The sequence below is a fragment of the Psammomys obesus genome, unplaced genomic scaffold, assembly GCF_907164565.1.
Source record: "Psammomys obesus unplaced genomic scaffold, mPsaObe1.curated_primary_1811, whole genome shotgun sequence".
NCBI classification, from domain to species: domain Eukaryota; kingdom Metazoa; phylum Chordata; class Mammalia; order Rodentia; family Muridae; genus Psammomys; species Psammomys obesus.
In genome coordinates this window covers 6,995,279-7,016,944 of record NW_026590062.1, presented here as the reverse complement: position 1 = coordinate 7,016,944, position 21,666 = coordinate 6,995,279, and the positions used below count along the sequence as shown (strand labels likewise).

At 48.3% G+C, this 21,666-nt stretch overlaps 1 protein-coding gene across 1 annotated transcript in view; it reads right to left on the bottom strand.

Moving 5' to 3' along the window:
- The window catches only part of Nos1 (nitric oxide synthase 1), an 86,229-nt gene that overhangs the window by 5,362 nt on the left and 59,201 nt on the right, over positions 1 to 21,666 (bottom strand). The window contains exons 9-18 of the mRNA XM_055605954.1: positions 20,585 to 20,724; positions 18,959 to 19,133; positions 16,190 to 16,291; positions 14,264 to 14,458; positions 13,691 to 13,776; positions 11,627 to 11,771; positions 10,377 to 10,481; positions 9,855 to 9,913; positions 8,711 to 8,812; positions 5,266 to 5,382 (exon numbers count right to left, since the gene is read on the bottom strand). Of these exons, the coding sequence (XP_055461929.1) occupies positions 5,266 to 5,382; positions 8,711 to 8,812; positions 9,855 to 9,913; positions 10,377 to 10,481; positions 11,627 to 11,771; positions 13,691 to 13,776; positions 14,264 to 14,458; positions 16,190 to 16,291; positions 18,959 to 19,133; positions 20,585 to 20,724 (1,226 nt within the window). The remainder of the gene's footprint in view (positions 1 to 5,265; positions 5,383 to 8,710; positions 8,813 to 9,854; positions 9,914 to 10,376; positions 10,482 to 11,626; positions 11,772 to 13,690; positions 13,777 to 14,263; positions 14,459 to 16,189; positions 16,292 to 18,958; positions 19,134 to 20,584; positions 20,725 to 21,666) is intronic.

The window sequence follows — 21,666 nt, the reverse complement described above, 5'->3', positions numbered from 1 at the left end:
CCCCCCCAAGAGAACGCTGGTAGGTGCAGTGAGAATTTTGTAATTTTGGTTTCTTTGAAAACAAATATTATAAGACTATGTTTCCATTTTAATCCCAGGTGTGGGGATATGAAACTGCTTTGCAGTAGCTGACTATGATTTTCTTATTTTTTTTATTTTCCTTCTTCCTATATTCTGTTTCAAAAAAGGTTGGGAGAATGGCTGCATAGTTGGAAAAATTGCTGGTGGAAGTGGAAGCATGTGGGAATAGAGGAGTGCCAGAAAAGGGAGAACAAAAAGGCTCAGACTTAGTGGCTGAGCAAGAGAGTGGGAGGAAAGAGGGAAAGAAACTGTGCTGGAGGGTGGTCAGATCAGAGAAAGGTTTAAAAGGCGGGAGCACAGTCTGATGAAACAGCACATTTCTAGAGAAAAGGTTATCTTGAATAAGAGTGGGAAGAGGGGCGACTGGGGGCTACGAGTTTACCACCCCCACAGATCTTCCAGTAGTAGTACAGTATATGCCTGCTAATAGTGGGGAGCAAGGCTATATTGAGATGGGATGGTGTCATATAGAAATGATGGATCCAAGACATTTTTAAAGAGGCCATTATTTCATATGGGATGCACTTGCCTTATGTGAAACAAATTCTAAACAACTGGGCTACTCAAAATAGAATTATTCCCCCAAGATGGAAAGGAATGGGAACAGCTGTATTAGACACTGGTCTGCAATTACAGTGGTTAACCTGGTGGAGGGAAGAAACAGTGAATATTGAACAGCGAAATAGAGCAAGGGGAATGAATACAGTAAAAGACCAGTTGCTGGGTGAAGGACAGTACTCTGATATACAAGAACAGATTAAACTTGATGAAGTGACTATAGAGCAATGTCATTTAATGGCTTTAAGTGCTTGGGACAAAGTTGAGGAGCCTGGGGAAAGGTCCACTTCCTTTACAAAGATTATTCAAGGCTCTAGAAGCTGTGAACAAAGCAGCATCAGACCCTGACTCAAGACAGGTTTTGATAGAGACGTTGGTGTAAGAAAATGTGCATATCAAATGTAAAAATTAGACAGTTTAAATGATTAAAGGCTTGGGAAGTGCCTGTGGACAAATGGATAAGGGATATGATCGATACTGTTTTTAACATGTACCATGCTAATAGGTGTCTGATATCAAATTGTCCAGTGCTTCAATTGCAGGAAATGCAGCCATTTGCAAAGAGATGGTGACCAAGCCACTAAAGGTCTCAGATCTCAAAATGCTTTGTGCTTTAATTGTTGGAAGTTTGGTCATTTGGAACAAAATCGTGAACAAGGCATCTCTAAGGGAAATGTGTTTTCTAAATATAAACCAGAAAGAAGACCTAGGCTTCCAGAGTTATGCAGGTGATGTGGCAAGGGTTGCCAATGGACCAATGAGCGTAGGACAAAGAGATATCCAAGGTAATTTCTTGCTGTTGGGAAATGAAATGGGGGCCTAGCTTGAGCCCTGCAGCAAAAAGTATAAACTGTTTCAGACAAGAGCATGTGAGAGTCATTAGGTTATAGAAAAAGCTGTGGAATTAAATCAGTCTATATATTATAAAGATGTGTTAACATCAAAATGGAATCCCATAAAAGTTTGGTGTTGGAGTTGCAGATTTGTTTATATTTCCACAGGAACCGAAAAGCTGTGGATACCATCAAAACTGATAAAGATTAGAACTGAACAGGAGAGGTCTCCCGAAAACCTGGGCCACTGACCCCAAAAGTGCTTAGTTCGTTGTTGAAAATGTCTCTGTTTATAATTTCCTGCTATACCCAGAACAATCAATGGCTTAAAACAGAAAGGGGAAAATGTAGTGAGAGTTTTGGAATTTCAGTTTCTTTAAAAACTCAGAAATACCTTAATAATATGATTTTGTTTTAATCTCCCATGTGGGGACATGGGGCTGCTTTGCAGCAGCTGGCTGTGATTGTCTCACACTGTAACCGAAGAGTGGTTTTGCCAGTTGCAGACAGTGTCTGTGACTGTGTGACATTTGGACTTTGGGGGACTTTTTAGAATAATATGAATCCTAGGGTCCTGAGAGTTGTGGTGGGTTGCTGTTGGTTGTTGGTTGCAGTTTGTTAAATAGTCATGCACACAGAAGAAAAAAGGAGAGAGCAGGTATGGTGGCACATACCTGTAATCCCAGCACTCAGAGAGGCAGAGGCAGGAGGATCTCTGTGAGTTGAAGGCCAGCCTGGTCTACAAAGCTAGTCCAGGACAGTCAAGGCTACTCAGAGAAATGAAAAAAAAACAGGAAGGAGGAGGAGGACAAAGAAAAGAAGAGGAGGAGGAGGAGGAGGAGGAGGAGGAGGAGGAGGAGGAGGAGGAGATATCCTGATGGCAAAGTTCAAACTTGCCCGAAGCAGCTTGACACCCCTAATCAACAGAAAGTAACATAACAATGATGTCACCCCCTTTCTTCTTTATCCTTCCCTCCTATCTAGTGTCATCAGGTTGAAAAGTTGAAAGAAGAATAAAGGGTGGAGAAAGGATGGAAGAAATAAGAACCTACAAAGTAGTTAATACCATCTACAAGTAAGGGTCAAGGTAATATGAGTTGTGTTTTTCTTTTTTTTTTTTTTCCATGCTGAGGTGGGGACTGAAGTGTTGGCGGGGGGATAGACCATATTTTCAGGGTTTTGTTTGTTTGAGTCAGGGTTTCATGTTTCCCAGGCTGGCCTTGAACTCTGATTCTCCTGCTCACATCTCCCGAGAACTGGGATTTCAGGTGTATAGTACCACATCCATTTGGTTTACAGTTTTTTAGATATTATACAGCCCATTTCTGGAGAGTGATCCTGGCTGGAGTTCTGAGCCAACAGGACTATAGTGACAGATTCATAAATGGGACAAGAACCCCTCCTTGTGCCTTTAAGGAAGGTACTCTGCTAAAGACAGTCACTCCAGGTAAGCCAGGGAGTGGAGCCCTGTCATCCACTCTCCCTGAACAGCTTGGAGCTGAAGGTGATGAGAGGATGACAGACAGAGATGGAAAGGAGGAAGGACAGAAGGAGGAGGAAGCAGGGAGAAGGAAGAAGGAAGGAGAAAGGAAGAAGAGGAAGGAGGGATGTGTGTGTGGGGGAGTCTCTTCGTCATTACAACACAAACTAGGGGTCTCACTGGTGGAGCAAAAGTCATCACAGGTCACTATGTCCTCCTCAGACCCACACCAGGATGGAATGAAGGGGAGGGGGCTTCTGGGAGGTGATTAGGTCATCAGGGTGGGGCCCTTATGAAGGAAATTAATGCCCAGGTAAAGGGTTGAAAGAACCAGAGGAGGACAGGCCTACAAAGAGCTATGTATGGATTGGGAGTAAGCTTTCCTGGGACGCTGACCTTGGAGTCTCCAGTCCCCAGAACTGTGAGCAATAAACATCTGTCAGCCTTTTACAACAGCGTTGCCCACAGACTCAGGCATGTGACCCTCACACTCACCAGCTACGGATCAGGTGGCTGACTCACGGCAACACTTTTGGATGGACTGAGGGGCCCACACCACAGTCACTGGGAGACTCATGTTTCCATGACAATCGCTACTTTTGAGCCCCAAGTTCCTATTTTAAACCTTGAAGCCGGCAGTTGACTAAGTTCTCATCGGCAGGGCCAGATAGCAGAGATATTTAAGATTTCAGAGTTGAAGGTGCCCTCTGGTTCTTTACACACACACACACACACACACACACACACACACACACACAACCCAAATGGCTGCACATTTTTAATTGATAAAGTTAAATATCGCCATGATAATTAAGGACAATTATTTTTGGTGAGCGTACGGGTATGTGGGCACACGCATACGGAAGAGAGATGTTAACTTGAGGTGTTGTGTCTCAGGGGACAGGAGTGACATGAGGTTCCTCCTGTCTCTTCTCGGTGGCTGAGGGCACAGCTGTGCACATCAGTGGGTGCAACCATGCTGGGTTTTCTCACAGGCCTTAGGGACGGAAGTCAGGCTCTCATGCTTCTGTGGCAAGGACTGTACAGACTGAGCCCCTCTCCATGCTCTTGAGTACAATTCACAAGTCCACCAGTGGGAAGAAGGAGTTGTGGGGTTTTTTTTTTTGGGGGGGGTGAGGATAGAATTTTGCCTAACTGGGATCTGAAGGTAATGCTCACCGATGTTCCGATATCAAAGCCTAAGAGCTGTCCCACATTAGGAGTGAGACCTGAAGCAAACCACAGGCTTTGGCTGATACAGATGCGGCCATGTCCATTGGTGTGGGAAGCTGATGTTGGGGGAGGCTTTGCATAGGGGATGTGGGGAGGGATAGGGCATTTTCCTACTTTCTGTTCCATTCTGATGCCAGTCAACAGCCACTTTAAAGGTTCAGTGTTGGTTGGGTTGGAGAGGCAGCTCAGTCAGCGGGCAAAGTGTTTGTAAAGACTGGAGTTCTGATTCCTAGAAACCCCCTAAGTCTGGTAGCGTTTACCCATAATCCCAGTGTTCCTGTAGCCAGATGGGCAGCAGAGACAGGAAGATCCAGGGGCCAGGCAGCTTGGAGTATGCAGATGTGAGAAGAGACCCTGCTTCAAATGAGGTGGGAAGGGTGGTGGTCCAACACGTGGGGCTGCCTCTGACCTCTGTGTGTGCAGTGCCGTGTGTGCCTGCATACTATGCGCATGCGCGTGCTTACACATTACATACACATACACACACAATATAGAAGAGGGTAAGAACGTAGACACAGTTCTTCAGGCCCGGCTGAGGCACCACACCAGTAGATCACAAACATCTCCAGGTGATTTTTGTTGTGTTTGAGACTGAGTCTCTTAACATAGCCAAGGCTGGCCTTGAACTTGCCATCCTTCTGCCTCTCAGCTTCTCAAGCGCTGGCACTATATGTGTGTACAACCATGCATGGATCACCCTCAGGTGATTCCAACGTGGACTCAGGGTTGAGAAACACTGGGTCCTCATGGCAGGGTGTCTCCAGAGGCATTCACTCTGTGTAAAATGTGTCTGCTTGGAATAGCCGATGTCAGACATCCAGAGACACGGCACAGACAGTGGGTGTACCGTGGTGATGGGCTGTGGGAGGGAGTTAGAGGAAGAGACGACGGTGATTGTTAGGTACAAATGTGGGGAGACTAGGTGGTGTGTGTTAGAGAGAGAGGGGCCCCAGAGGAATGAAGGGACACTGTGTGTGTGTGTGGGGGGGAAGAATTCTCCTCTGGAACAAAGAGCCATCTTGCAGCTGGGCTCCTCTCTAAGAGCCTTCACCATCCTCAGCCCCCTGCACCCTTGCTCACCTCACATTGGCCAGGGGTCCAGTACTTTCAAAGTTGTCTCTGAGGTCGGGTCCGTCGCCTGATGACTTGCGGGAGTCAGAATAGGAGGAGACACTGTTGAATCGGACCTTGTAGCTCCTGCGACAAAGGAATAGATGGCTGTGAGTTCTGCCTTGATGCCCCCTCCCAAGGCCAGCCTCCGCTCTGGATCTTCAATTAAAAAAAAAAAAAAGATGTATGTATGCATGTATGTATGTAGTATTCTGCCTGCATGTATGCCTGTGCACCAGAAGAGGGCACCAGATTTCACTATAGATAGTTATGAGCCACCATGTGGTTGCTGGAAATTGAACTCAGGACCTCTGGAAGAACAGCTAGTGTTCTGAACCTCTGAGCTGTCTCTCCAGCCCCTGGATCTTCAAGTTATTGGTCCTGGTTCTAAAACCTTCTCTTCAGTATTGATTATTATATTTATTATGCCACAGCTTTGGACTCTGAGAATTTATCGCCCACAATTCACCACAATGATAGCCACCTGTGGTGGTTTGAATAGGGATGGCTCCCATAGCCCATGCCTTTTAATGGTCCCTAGGGAGTGGCACTATTAGGAGGCACGGCCTTGTTGGAGGAAGTGTGTCGATGTGGTGAGCAGTTTTTTGAGGTCTCATATGCTCAAGTTATACCCAGTATGGCACACAGTCTCCTTCTGTAGATGTAGAACTCTCAGCTCCTTGCCTAGCACCATGTCTGCCTGCAAGCCACCATGTCTCCTCCCATGATGACAATAGACTAAAGCTCTGAAACTGTAAGCCAGTCTCAGTGAAATGTTTTCTAAGAGTTTATAAGATGTTTATGAGAGTTATAAGTTGTAGAAGAGTTTATAAGATGTTTATAAGTCTTATAAAATGTTTACAAGAGTTGCCTTGGTCATGGTGCCTCTTCACAACAAGAAAGCTGTAACTAAGACACCACCCTTCCAAACTCAACTGTTTCCAGGCCTTGCTTGACTTGGGAAGACTGAGACACAGAGTGAGGAGAGAGAGAGGTGGAGGGATGCCATGACTGTGAGAGCAGGCCTCCTGGCCTCTCAAGTTTTGACATGCAGAATAAGGGGCGACTCTGTTAAAGTGAGGGTGTTGGTTCAGTAGGGATGCAGGGAGGACCAGCATTTCTGTCCCTAGACCTCACCAAGTATCTGGAAACTAGTGGTGCTCTCCAATATGGTAGCTATTTGCTCCCTGTGACCATATAAATCCAATGATAATTATGATGAACTAAAATTAACTTAAACATAAACTAATTTAATAATATAAACATATATAATAAACTAATATTAACTATAACAAACTAGGTCACTAAAAAGAGAGGACTCGGTAAAATGGGGAATGCACATAGTAGGAACTTAGAGGAGACTTTCGGCTGTAAAGAGGAATGAAGTCAGGTGCAGAAAGGTGGAGGAGGGGGGTGATGATATATAAGCCAGCCCTAGAAAGACAAATGTTCCCTAGTTCCTCTCATTTGTAGCTCCTAACTTCTGTAATGATACATAAAATCATAGATGTGTAAATGGTGTAAAAAGAGAATTGTGGCGGCCTGGAGGCCAGGAGGGGATGAGGAAGGGGCTGTGGGGGGAAACAGGTCTAACCTGTAATGCGTATTTATGTGAAAAGGTTTACAACACGGTTCCTTGCCTGCACTAGCCGTATTTCCTCACAGGTGCTCAGCGGCCATATGTCGCTGGCGGCTTCTTTACAGCCAGCACAGACAGATGGTAAAAAGTTCCACCTCGCTGGCCTGTCCCTGCCAACACTCTGCTGCCACAGAGTGACATTCTTAGGCATTTTATAGGGTCATGAGCCACATTTCCAGTAAAAGTGGAAACCGTTTTCGGCACTGATCTGAGGGTGGGGGAAAGTGCATGTGCGTGTGTGTCTCTGTATACGTGTGTATGTGGGTACGTGTGTGTGAATATAAGCATGTGGGTATTCGTGTGTGCACAGTCGTGTGGGTGTATGTGCACTTGTGTGTGGAGAACAGAGGTCCTTGGTAGTCCCCCTTGGGTGCTGTTTATCTTGTGCCTTGAGAAAGTCTCTCACTGGCCTAGAACTCACCAAATAGGCTAGGCTGCCTAGCCAGAGAGTCCCCAGAACCTGTCTGGCCCTGCCTCTCTGGTGTGGAGATTACTGGACCGGCTTTTCTGGCTGTCTTTTTCTCTTTTTTCATTTTCTTCTCCCCACCCCACCCCCTTTGTGTTTCTGGAGGCCAGGGTCTCAATCTGAAGCCATGACTGGCCTTGAACTCACAGATATCCCCTTCCTCTGTGGCCTCACCATGCTTGGCTGTGACTTTTTAAAACGTGGGTTCTGAGGATGGAGCTCAGGGTCCCACAATTGTAAGACAAGCACTTACAGGCTGAGTGTCTTCACATAGACTCCACAGCCTGGGAGGATGTCCAAGACCTAGGCCTCAGCAGAAGAGGCTCAGGGACCCAAGACTGAGAACAGACATCAGTTTCCATCAAGACTTCATTTTTACACAAAACACAAACAAGGACTGCCTGTTACTGTTCCGGCTGAGGCTCTGAGTTCTGTTCCCAGCACCCACATGGAGGCTTATTAACTACCTATGACTTCAGCTTCAAGGACCCAACGCCCCCTTGTGGCTTCTGTGGGCACTGCAACATGTATACACATACAATTTAAAATAAATCTTAAAAAAATACACAAATTAAAACAAAATTCCCAATATCCAATAAACAGAAACAGACAACCCTTCCATTTCCAAATCCCCCCAAACTAACACAGAATTCCAAGAAACACATTAGGATGCAAAATGAGAAAGAGAGAGAGAGAGAGAGAGAGAAAGAAGAAGCGAGAGAGAGAGAGAGAGAGAGAGAAAGAAGAAAACCAAAAAAGAACAGGCACATTCTGGCGGAGCGTCTCTGGGCTGGATGCTTTTCAAAGTTTTTGTTCTAACAAGGTTCTAAATACACGGATGTGTATTTTCTGCCCCCAGAATAGACTCACATTGAGTCACTTCTCCAAATCCGTCATGCAGCATACCAGGGGGGTGGCTGTGTCGTTAGCGGGGGAGGCACGATGGATGGTTGTGGGGTAAAAATATCAGCACGTGTACTGTATGAGGCTGGAGGTTTCTGCCATCGCTTTCCCTGTTGTTAATAGTTCCCTCCATCCTCAGCAACAGCCTCCAGAGACCCGCAGGGCAGAGAATCCTTCCCAGTCGCTCAGTGAGGAAGACCAAGTCCACAGAGGTCAAGACGTTTGCTTAAGGTCATTGTGTTAGTGGCGGGTTAGAAGTCAGGTCTCTCTGAGGCTCAAATGTGGCCAGGGATGTTCCAACACTGGCCATGCATCATTTAATGAACACCATGCATGCCATACACACACACACACACACACTAGTGCACACACATGCACACACACACACACACACGGATGCTCTCTACCTGTGCTGGCTGTCACGGGCAGCAACCAGACTGTGCGTTTTAGAGTCAGCATGGGGGAGGGTAGGCCCTTTACGGGGAAAGAAACGCAAGGGTTCCGGGTACCTAGAGGGGAGAATGGATGGTGCCCTATCTCTCCCTGAAGGAGGCGGGAGTGGGGGATGTGCTGTGAAAGGAGAGGAGAGGGATGGAGAGGATGCAAGCTGAGATGCTGGAGCTGGTGAGGAGCTAGGCTGCCTAGAAGGTGCTGGTCTGATCCCTGGATACCCAGAACCTGGGTTTGGTCCTGTGTTCTCAGGAGGAAACCCAGAGAGATTGTTCTCCATAAATCCCGAAACCCCAGCCAGCTATGGGTCTTAAGTCACAGGATCTGCTCTTTGGAGGCAACCCTGTGTTGGCTTCCTCAAGGGTTGGCTCAGCGTGTGTGTGCCCTGTGCCCAGAATCTCACAGAAGGTTCTGGAGGTTTCCAAAGATGGTTTGGACCACAGATGTTTCCGCCTTGTAAAATGCTTTGAGGGGAGTCAGTTTTATCCTTCCACCATGTGGATCCTGTCAAACTCAGTTATCAAGATTGGTTGGCAGGCAACCCCTACTCTACTAAGCCCTCTTGCCAGCCCCTTAAAATGCCTCCATAACTGAGCACCGTGTGAGAGATGACTCTTTGAAGAATGTGTGTGAAACACAGGTGTCGGCCTTACGAAGGATCTTGCTTACCCTGTGAACTTGATCTTGACATTGGCTACATAACCACTGTGAGCATCACACGGAGAGAGTGGCTCCTGCTGACTTCCGATGTGGGTTTCAAAGGCAGAGGGATGATGATAAGAACCAAGATTTGCATGGTGGGCCTCATCTCTCCTAAGACTCTCCCACCTTTTTTTCCGATTTGGTTCTAACCAGTCAAAAGGTTAAAGTAGACATTATAATTTCTGCTTGATAAGGACTCAGAGGCACAGAGCAGAGGTGTCATTGAGTCAGACACCAGAACACCAGAATATCAACCATGGTGAAGTCCAGACCAGCAGCTAAAATCCATCTCCAAAGGCTGACAACCACGCCCCGCCCTCACATGAACTCTGCGTGGGAAGACATACTGTTCAGTGGTTCCCAAGGTCATCAAGTGACACCAGAGGGGCATTCACTTACTTCCTCTCCTCCTGCATAGAGTTGGGGTGCCTCATCTCCATCAAAGCACAGCCGAATTTCTAGAAGTCAAAACAAATGAGCAGAATGAAGAATGTATTAGTGGGTAGGTATAGGGTCTGGGGCCTCATCTGGTAAAAGAAGAGCCTAAAGCCTGATGGAGAGATGCCAGGGGTTGGGGTGACAGCAACACTCCAGTGACAGGTTCAGCGCAAGTGTGGGGGTGGCGTGGCTGTTTAAAGCACAGGTGTGAACCCTCCATCCCAGTGCATAACATGGAAGTCCTACCCTGAGATCAGAATTGGAGTTCCTTAAACACACGGCTCACAGTGGGGACTGTTTATCCTAGGAAACAAATATCTAAGGGTATTGTCCCATTTGCTCAGGTTGGGTCAAATCAGAGTCCTGGCTTTGGGGCTCAGGGAGGGCTCACTTCTCAGTGGCAGGTATGGGGAAGGGTTCCAGCTGTGGCTATCTCCTCTGAGGGACGGAAACCCATGCCAGGACAGGGGCACCCCCTCTCACCTCCCCATTCTCAGGGGGGTCTCCGTTGCCAAAGGTGCTGGTGACCACCAAGACCAGGGCTTCATGCTCCAGGTGGACAATGTCGTACTCCTCCATGGACATGGCCTAGGCGGGCGGGGACACGAGAGAGGGGAGAGGAGATGAGTGGTGGCAGAGAGAAGAGGTGAGTGATGACAAGATAAAAAGTGACAGGGGAAAGAGGATGTGAGGAGGAAGGAGGTGAGGAATTCTGAGTTGCCTCCTTGCTCGGAGACCAAAGTCCTGGATGCTGGCTATTCAGTGGGCTCATGTGGATAATGCCTTTTGCTGACATGACATCTTGCTGTGGCCACTATGTCCTGGAGGACTATGGGCATCCTGGGTCTTGGTCCAATGGAGTGGTTGCTATGGAGACCCCCTGAACTTTGTTTTCTTTACTTGCACATGTGTATATGCACATGTGTATGTATGTGCGCATGTGAAGGTCAGAGGCTGACACTGGTTGTCAATCCTCCATTGCCCCTGACTTCTGTTTTCTGAGATAGCGTTTCTCAGTTGAGCCGAGAGATCACTGCTTTGTCTAGTCTAGCCAGCTTGTTCTGGGGAAGCCTCCTCCTTGCCTCCCCGATGCGAGGCCACCACACACCTGGCTTTTACATCTGGAAGCTGGGCCATCCAAACGCTACTCCTCATGCTAGGGTGACAGATGCTTGAGTGGCTGAGCCATGTGCCCAACCCATGTCCCTGGAATTTTCATGATCTTGGAGTCCTGGCTAGAGTTAGCTGTACGTGACCTGGCAACACCTGACCAGGTTTTGTCAACCTTTGCTCTAATCCTGCCTTCAGTGCCCCAAAGGGCCTGAGCCCCTTGAGGCTGAAGTACCTACCATAGGGAGAGACTGTCACCTACATCTTAGCATTACTTGCGTATTTCTCCAAGTACGTTCTAAGGAACCCCAGTCTTCCCAGGTGCTCCCTAAGAACAAGGAATCCATAGTCAGATGTGCTTAGGAAGTATGTGTAGCTCATCATTTCCCAAATTATAATGGGCGTTCGTAGAGCAAAGGCTCTGAGAAGCCCAGCACTGATGTAGTCCACAGAGCTGTAGCTGCTGAGGGGGTTTATGTGGATCTCCAGCAAGATGGATTCTCATCAATCTGCTAACATTTTGCTCTAGAGATAGGGATTTCATGTGGACTGGACTCGTATGCAAAAAAAAAAAAAAAAAAAAAAAAAGTGCATTATTTACCACGAGGGTCCAGGGAGCTCACCTTGGCATCAAAGGCATGCTTAAAGATCTCGCACAGGGTCTTGGCATAGGCTTGTGATTTGCCTGTCTCCGTGGCATAGAGGATGGTCGCTTTGACCCTCTTGGCCATGGCCTGCCCCATCAGCTTGGCTGAGAACTTGACGGCTCTGTGAGGAAGCAGGCAGAGAGAAAAATGGGGATCAGAGAAGGTACGACAAGGTGCTGGGATGAGAGCTGAGGACCCTTAGAGACACAGGGCACCCCATTGTTCGGAGACCATGGTGACTTCATCATTTCCCCAGTGCAATAGTTCTGAGGTCCAAGGTTGGCAACTTGGCTGTTTTTGGTTGATTCTTTCTAGTCCTGAGAAGCTTGTCACCAATAATCCCCAGGCCCTGAACTAGAGGGTTTTTAGAGATTTTTGGAAAAAGAATGTATTTCACTTATTTATTTAGTATCTGTACATGAGTAGTCATGTGCTTCTGCCTCAGCCTGGGCATGGAGGTCAGGGGTCAGCCTGCCCAAATTGGTCTTCTCCTTCCACCATATGGATACTGGAGTTCAGGCTCAGGTCCTCAGGCTTGGCAACAAGTGCCTTTGCCCCCTGAGCCATTCCACCAGACCAGCTTAGTGGCTTTTAACATCCATAAAGGCAGAACCAGAATCCTTTATTTGCAAACACACTAGCGCCTGGTAGGTGCCATCCAGATAGATATCAAACACCTATCAAAAGAATCTGAATTTTTAGATTCTGTGCCCAACCTGGGAGGAGTTTGACATCAAGTTGGAGAACTTTAAGCGAAGGGTGTACTGAAGGGGGGGAGGGGGCGGGGAGGGGCAGAAGGAGAGGGAGGGCCAGGAGTGACTGCCCAATGCAGACTTGGCTGTGCCTGAGCTTTCCTCCCATTCTCACTAGAAATTGCCTTGAAAACAAATTACTGTGTATCTCCCACCTGGAGTTTATTGGTGGTTAAGTTCATCATTTTACCGAATTAGGGAAACCACTCACGCTGCAGGAAGGCTTTGAGCTCAAGGGGAGGGAGGAAGAGGGATAAAGGGCACCTGGAGGGCTCCCCTGGAAGGCCAGGAGCACAGAGAGCATGTATAATTAACCTACAGGGTCTCCACCTTGAGCTTAACAACACAGTCGGTGTTTCTTCCAACTGCCTTTCTCCCCTGGCGCCTGCAGAATGGAGCTGTAGTCAAAGGTTCTCCTGAGACTGGGGTGCTTTAGTAAGGAAAGAGGCTGCTTGTGAGATTACTGGCCGGAGGTTGGGGAGATGGAGAGAAGAGAGAAGGAGGGTGGGAAGTAGGAATGGAAGGAGAGAGAATAAGAAGATCTACTAGGACCAAGTTCATGGGGTCGGGTACTGCAAGTTGGCCTGCAGTCCTGCCTCTCGGGTCCCTAGAATAAATGGTACCTTCTGTACTCCTGGATGCCACATAGGAGAGTTCTAGTGTCTGGGAGCTGAGTATAAGCTGGCTTAGTTTGAGTCAACGTCTTCTACCAAACAGAGGTTCCCACTGAGTGGATCAGTGGGGTTTCCTTTCTTGGCACTTGAAGTTGGTGACCTCATTAAATCATCTTGATGGCACACACGGTATATGCCAGCTGGACGCTAGGTCAAAAGTGATCTGAGTGGCCTTGGTGCATAGCATCCTGATCTTCTATTTGGCTCAGTTAAACATCATCAATTTTTTGTAAAAGATAGGGTCTTGCTGTATAGCTCAACCCAGCCTTCCCTAACCCTACACCGTGTGTGTGTGTGTACATATGTTTGTGTATATGTATATATGTCTGTGTGTGCTGTACGTGTATATGTGTATGTGTATATGTGTCTGTGCATGTATGTATATATGTGTGTGTACGGGTGCATGTGTATATGTGTGTGATTGTGTGTATGTGTGCATGTGTGTGTGTGTGTGTGTGTGTGTGTGTATGTATGCATATGATTGTGTGTGTAACATGGTGGGGGTGGGATGGAAGTACCCATCACCGAGTTGGCACACTGTACAGCACCTGCCTAGTGCCAAGCACTCTCAGCTTGTGGACAGGTCCCTTCATCCCCCAGCTCAGGGCACTCACTCTGCCAGTTTCTTGAAGCCAATGGCTCGCCGCTTTGTGGGGGTCCCATTGGTGCCCTTCCACACATGGGTGTTCCATGGATCAGGCTGGGAAGAGAAGCGATGATACCAGTCACAGCCCTGAGGAGATTCAATCCCACCTGGAGATGCCTGGGGTTCCCTGGGGCTGCAGCTGCTCAGACCTCAGTCCCACAAGGTGGGGATTGAGCCGGAGATAGGCATAGATGTCCCTGTGCAAGGTGGTGTGAGCAGCCTCCCTGCTTTGTCCCCCCAGCTCTTCCCACTCAGCCCCGCTTCCTTTAGACTCTGTTAGAGACAGGATCTGGATACATAGCCAGGGCTGGCTGTAAACTTGTCATCCTTCTGTTTCAACCCTCCCAAGAGCTGGGATTCTAGGTGTGTGCCACCATTCCCAGCTATGCACTGCCGTTTCCTAAATGCCCATGTCTTGTTTCTGTAGGTCTCTCAGGCTACTGGGCACACGCATGTCCACACCCCCGTAGGCTGGGAAAACTTAGCCCATGCATTGTGGGTTTCGGGGCAGAAGGGAGCCCGGGGCAGGGTGGGGCAGGACCTGGTATTCAAAGGATGGGGTGAGTCGATAGTTGAGCATCTCCTGGTGGAAGACAGGGGTGATGCTTCCTGACATGGGGGGCACAATCCACACCCAGTCTGCGGGGCAGCCCCCTCTGCAGCGGTACTCATTTTCCATGTGCTTGATGAAGGACTCAGTGGCAGAGTGGTGGTCAACGATGGTCACCTTGTCACTCTGCAGGAGGAGAGGTGACAAGGCGTCAGGAAGGAAGAGGAGCTGGGATGTTTGGGTACCTTCCCTATAGTCTGCCGGAGGGCGGCAGTGGGATGCGTCTAAGTTCTTCAAGCCTAAAGGGCACAGGGGAAAGGCTCCACTTGGGGCTAGTGTATCTTGAAGACCTTCCTTATCCATCTCATCTGTCTGTCTTCTTGCTCTGCCACCTTTCTTTAACCAGGGGAATAGAGACTCAGGTGGGAGCTAGATTCTCGGATCTTTGTTTTGTTTTTTATTTCTGTTTACTTATCTCATGCAATGCTTACCTTCTGTAACCTTTTATAGTGGTGAAATAAAACCCTGTCAACATAGCTTTAAGGAGTAAGGCTGAGCCTATTAGAGCTCAAAGGAGAAAGGCAATGTTGGGGTGGACGGACTGGCGTCTGGCACAGGCTGGGCTAGTGGGCATGGGCTCACAAGCTGTCTAAGAGACACTGCCGACTCCTTCCTTTCCTTCCCACACCTCTCCTATGTCTTGAGTGCCTCACTCAGGGCCTGAGCTCTTATCATTTCCATAGCTCTCCCTGGGAGGTGGCCTCTTGCCCCGCTGCCCACACAGACCTCTGCACTGTGATGTTCGTCAAGATGCCTGCTCTACTCACGACCACCCTAGGTCTGGATGAACATTCTCATCTTCCGTTTACCAGGACAGGGCTAGTGCCAAGTCCCAAAAGTGGCCGCTCAGATCCCAGTTAGCGTCTGTCCACTTGGCGTAATAACACTGCCCACCTGTGCTCTAAAGCAGCGTGGTCTAAGCAGCATATTTTCCACCCATCCTACTATAACTCCTTATGGGGCTGGGGCCGGGAGCTATGTGGCTGAGAGTGAAGATGGGTGTCATCCCTGTGATGGAAAAGTGAATCTCTGAGGGACGACAAAGCATGGAGACACCATCACCAGACTGCAGAATCTCAAGCATCAAGTCCAGGCCTTCCTCCCACCTCTCTGTATCAAATGTCTACACTGCCAAGGCCCACATGGCAGGAAAGCACATGGACAGCAGGTAGGTCACATTGACATCTGTAGGGCCTCTGAAGGTGATTTTTTTTTTATTCAAGTGTGAATTAAGGTGCATGTATATTTATGTGCAGGTGAAGGTGAAGGTCAGAGGGGAGCTTTGAGTGTCATTTCCTCAGAAGCCTGGCTGAGATGGAAATTCCAGGTTGGCCTGGAACTTCACCAGGGCTGGCTAGGCTGGATGGTCAGTGAGAACCCAGGGATCTCTGTTTCCTGCCTCACCATCGCTGGGACTACAAACATTTTCCCCCTCCATCTGGCTCTCAGTGGCTCTCTGAGGACTGAATGTAGGATGCCATGCTTGTGAAGTCTTACTGACTGAGCCATCTTTCCAGCCCCCAAAGGTGGATCTTGCTAGGCAGAACTCTTGACCCTCTGTTCAGAGTGTCTCTAGAGCAGCGGTTCTCCCCCTTCCCAATGCTATGCGACCCTTTCCTGCAGTTCCTCACATTGTGGTGACCCCCCGCCCCAACCATAATATTATTTTCATTGCTACTTCATAACTGTAATTTTGCTACTGTTATGAGTCATAACGTAAATGTCTTTGTTTTCTGATGGTCGAAGGTGAGCCTGTGAAAGGGTCATTCAAGCAATGGCTTGAGGACCGCACTGATCTAGAAGGTTCTTTTCCCTCTCTTCTTTGAGGCCTGAGCATGGTGCTGAGACCTAGGGTACCTGGAAGCTGTAGAGAACAGCAATGTTGATCTCCACCAGTGCCTGGTCCTTCCACAGTGAGGATGTCTTCCTCATGTCCAGATCCATCTTCTTGGCTACTTCCTGGAAAACATCGACCCACAGGCTGCCTGACTCTGGATTTCAGACCAAAGACAGCGGTGTTGTGAGGGGAGTTCTTAATTGTCAGTTAACCCATTCATGGGCTGACTCACAGGCTGAGGGTTTACTGTTGACAGCCCAGTTGTTGACTAAAGAGACATGGCTGGCCCTTAAGCCACTAAACTCATGTGCCAATCAATAGAAGGGAAGGTGTTAATGCCTAATACTTGAGACCCGGAGACCTAGGAACTACCTGCTTTCTAAGCCAACAGCATTCCAGTAAAATAACTCAAAAGAAATACATCCTGGCGTTAGTATTTGACATAACAGAAACGAGCAGCCAGGTCACAGTGTCAGAGGCCTGGAGGCAAATTCCTTAATTAAAGTTATGCCTTTCCCTCCCTTTGTCCAGGCTAGCTGCTGGTGGAATTCAGGTCTCAGAGGCTACCATCACTCAATTTGGGTAAATTGCTCCTCAGCCCCAGTGGACACTGTGTCCATCAGCTGGAATTGAAGGGCTGGGGGGGGGGGCGGGCAGACTCTCCCATGTAAGTCATGAGGTGACTCAGAGAGCAGAGGGCAGATGTGTCATCACTGTCCGAGGTGACGGCTTAACGTGTAGCTTGGGTCGGAATCAGGGACGCCTCTTCAGAAAGTGAATGGCTCCTGTTTATGTAAATCTGTTTAACGCCTTTGGTGAATTTCTGAAATGGGGAAGGGCACACGCAGCCAGGCACAGTGCAGCGTTGCTTTGACTAAAAGAATAAAAACTTGTTGGGAAAAAAAATGCCATTTTTGATTTGAAGAAAACAAACAAACAAACAACCCCAAAAACCAAATCAACCCCCAAACCAAACTTCTAGATGCTTGAATCAGGATGCTGTTTGAACTAGAAAATAGCCTAATGTGTTTCTTGCCAGAGGTTTGTGTATACTGGTGTCTATCTAGTGGAGACTGCTAGGGAGCTTGAAAATTCTGGTACCCAGGCCACACCCTTGACTGATAGTTTAAGAGTCCTATGGACTGGCGCCTGCCACCACTCTTCAGCAAGACTGATGACCCATGACACTGGGGACCCTGCTATTAAGGAAGGTCAAAGTCTGGCATTTCCGGATCACCTCTGGGCTCGGTATAAGACGACTGCCTGATCTGGAGTGGGAAGGGAACCCAGCCGAGAAAGGGAGTCTGCTGTCTTATACCAAGCTTAGAGGCCATCCGGAAATGCCGGACTTAAACCTTGATGGCAGGGTCCCGCAGATACCAGTGAATATTGCTTTACTTTTTATGTTTTTGAAACAGGGTCTCATGTAGCCCAGGCTGCCCTGGAACTTGCCAGGTAGCAGAAGACTGCCACAAGCTCCTGAGTTTCCTAATTCTACCTCCCAAGCACAGGATTACAGGCATGGGCTACCACGCCTGGTGTCACACATGGTCTTAACAGCATAAATGCGGTGCTTGGCTCTGAGTTCTAACCTCGATTCTCCACTGATAGACTGTGCGATCCAAGCCTACCCTTGACTTCTCAGGTTCTCTGTAACCTCTTTGGAAACAAGGCCGAATGTTGCAAATTGTTGGTGGGACATTTGCTGACAAATAAAATACAACAACAAAAAACTTTCCCAAAGCAAGTAGGGCTGGGGATAGCTCAGTGGCACAGAGCTTGCCTAGTGTGCTCTGGGACCTCTGTTCAACCCCTGCATTGTAGAAACAATCGGAAACAAACAAACAAACTCAACACACAAAGAACCCCAATTCTCCCCTCTACACACACACACACACACACACACACACACACACACACACACACCCTGCACAGCTTCTGAAGGCCAGCCCTCCACACCCAGCATTCCTCAGCTGCATGATCAGACCACCCTGGACCAAAATATTCAAAAGAATTGCATCTGTACACAGCAGGTGAAGACATTTCAACTGTCACTGTTCCTTAAACTATAGCGTGACAGCCATTTGTACAGCACTGTGTCTAGAGTCATATGTCAGCTGCAGAGAGTCCAAAGATACAGGAGGCTCAGTGCAAATACAGTATCATTTTGTGTATGGGACTTGGCACCTGAGGTATGTGTGTATGTGTGTGCATGTCTGCATATGTCTGCATGGGTGTGCCCATGTGTGCACGTGCATGTATGTTCATGTATGCTCACTGGCCAGAGAGCAGCCTCAGGTGCTATTGTTGTTCGTCAGGGGTCATCCAACTTGTCTCCTGAGGCAGGCTCTCACACTGGCCTGGCATTTCCAAAGGAGGCTAGGCTACCCAGCCAGCGAGCCCCAGAGCTCCATCTGTTTCCACTCCCCTGGTCCTGGATTGTAAGCACCTACTACCCATGCCCGGCTTAGAAAATGTGAGCTCTGACAATTAAACTCAGGTTCTCATGGTGGGAAGCACTTGATCATCTCAGTCATCTCTCGGCCCATCTGCAGATTTTCATATCTGAAGGGGTCCAGGAGATCCTCTGTGGATGTCAAGGGAAGACTCCTGTGTAAGGTGCTTGCTTACACAGTGTCCTCTGTGGTGGTTGCGCTATTTGACACTTCAAGCATTGCTAGGAAACCCACAGGCATTTCTAGGAGATTCACCAGGACTGCAGTTCTGTCCAACCTCTGTCCAACCTTCCACGCCCAAAGCCGTATTTGGGGACCATGGAGGGAGCTCACCTCCAGGATGTTATACCGAGAGTTGTCGCAGTAGTCACGAACGCCAATCTCTGTGCCCATGTACCAGCCGCTGAAGGGACAAGCGCTGAATTCCAGGCCCCCAATCTCCAGCAGCATGTTGGACACGGCGGGGAGGCCATACCATTTGAGTCCCAGATCCTTGAACCAGTCAAACCTGCAGAAGGCGACGTGGCTCCGCTCAGCACGCAGCAGGTGTCCCCCGACCAGACGTGTAGGTGAAGCATCCTCAGATTGGGGATGCTCCAGGCCCAGCACCCCCCCTGGAACTGTGCACAACACCTGATGATTGAGAGGTCCTTCTCCCCAATCTCTCTTCTCTCCTGCGGCTTTATTTTTAAATCTGTGCTTCGTTCCAGCTAAATGTTACTCTCTCTGGGAAACCTTCCCGATGCTCAGCTGGGCCCAGGGAACCTCATATTTCTCCACTGCTGTACTTTCTTGGAACTGAGAATTTTAGGAATTGTTGGCCTGTGGCCTCCCCTCTTTGACACAAACCACAGGGGAAGGGACATAGTGGGCCCTGAAGCTGGTGCTAGGGCTTGATGGAGTGAGGACTCTCAAGTGGGTTGGACAGGTCTAGAAATGAATGTAAGGAAGCCAAGGGCACCCGTCTGGTTGTGTTCCAATATATCAGGAGCCTCGGACGGGTGTTCTCTGTCCAGGGAAGACTCAGGTAGGGCAGGTGGGGTACCACCAGTGCTAGGTGCAACATTTCAGGCCCCCCCCAGAGACTTAGCCAACACATCAGCACTGTTATTTATGTATGAGGTATTTTAAATGAATCCACACTTGGAAAAATAAACATTAAAAAGAAATCCTTTTAAATAGACGCTCTCGCTCTTGTGTGACTCACCTATCTCATCACACCCTTGGGTAAGGTTGGATCCTGTTTTTATTTAAAAAGTTGAGATACAGTTCATCATAGATTAAAAATAATTAACTTGATTTCTAAGATCTGTTTTGCATATGACTTAAGTTTCTTAGCAACCTGCCTTGGTTTTGGCCCCAGTCTAGCACCTCATGGTGGTTTTCCTTCGTTCATTTTATAATTTTATTTATTTATTTATTTGTGTGTTTGTGTATGAATTCACATGTGACAGGGGACAGTTTATAGGAGTCATTTCTATTCTTCCACTGTATAGGCCCTGGGATCAAACTCAAGAAGTCAGGCTTGGCTGCAAGCGCCTTTATTAGCTGAGCCATCTCACCAGCCTTGCTTGTCACTCACTCTTTAAGTACACATGCCACCTGCTTCCCTGACTTTGGTCTCCTAGCTGCTTCTGGGTTCAGATTCTGTCTGAACTTGGTTTATGCAGGGTCAGTCATTGCATGTAGTTCCTCCGTTGGATGTCTGTAGCAAGATAGTACGTATACTCTTGTGAGCCCAAGGGCTGGGCAAAGAGCAGGTCATGGAGTTGCTTAGAAAGAAATGTATCTGATGTGGTCCAGGCTGGTTCACAAGGACCCCAGGTATCCCAGACTGACAGCCAGGATGGGCCAAGAATCCACTTGCTGTCTGTTGGGGCCGCAGAGAACCTGGGGTGGGGCATGAGGTGGGCAGAGGAGGTCATCAGGAACCCCCCCCCCAAGAGCAGTCCCTCTTACTTGGGGTGCCTGATGGGTACTTCCAGCACCAGCTCTGGGGGGATCTGGAAGAGCTCGGGGTCGTTGCCGTTGGCCTGGAGCAGGAGCGGCAGGACGTCGAAGCGGCCTCTAGGGGCTTTCCAGCCCTGCTGTATACAGATCTATAAGCAGAGTCCTCTTGTCACATTTCTGCCCTGCCCCTCCAAACACAGTGGGCACAGGGACAGGGGAAAGTGGAGGTCTTTGTGCAAGCCCTCAGGGGTCTCTTGATCATGAGAGACACAGAAAAACAAAAGCCTCCTTTACAAGCACTCTCTGACTTCACCATAGAACCAGAGCATCTTCTCTAGGGGACACAGGTCAGCCCTCTCCAGAAAGGGTCTCCTGTGTCGGCTGGGCACACTGAGAGGATGAAGGCTGAGTCTGACTATCTGTGGCATCCCCCACGGGCTAGTTTTTATGCATGCTGTTAAGTGGCGCAAGATGCAAAGAAAGTCTCCAGTGCTGTGGCTCACTGTAGAGAAGACAGGCGCAGCTGTCCACAGGCACAGCGAGACACGGGAGCTAAGGCATTCTGGAACCCTCATGAAGAAGGGAGGCCCAGGAAGTGCAGCCCCCTTCTTTAACACACTCATTTTAAACTGTGAGATTTACACCCAACAATATACCTCACATGACCAATAATTCATCAAGAATGGATTAAGATTTTAATCAGATATCTGACACTAAAACTAAGTAAGATGAGAGTTCATCAACTAAGTATATTAAATCTGCGGTTATAGAGCATATAAAGTGCACTAAATATCGATATTAACTTACTGATTATATACATTTTATTATTTGGTTCTTATTTTGAATTCTCTCCCTCTGCGGTATGTCTGTGTTGTGTGTGTGTTTGTATGTGTAGGCTCTGCATCTCCGCCTTATTTTATTTGAGACAGGGTACTTTTTTTTTTTTTTTTTTAAAACCAAACTTTATTATGATGATTTTAGTTTGTGTGTGGGTGTTTTTGTTGGGTGCATGTCTATGTACCAGGTGTGCCCCTGGTGCCCGCAGAGGCTGGAAGAGGGCATTGGATTTCCTTGAACCCCAGAGGTCCAGG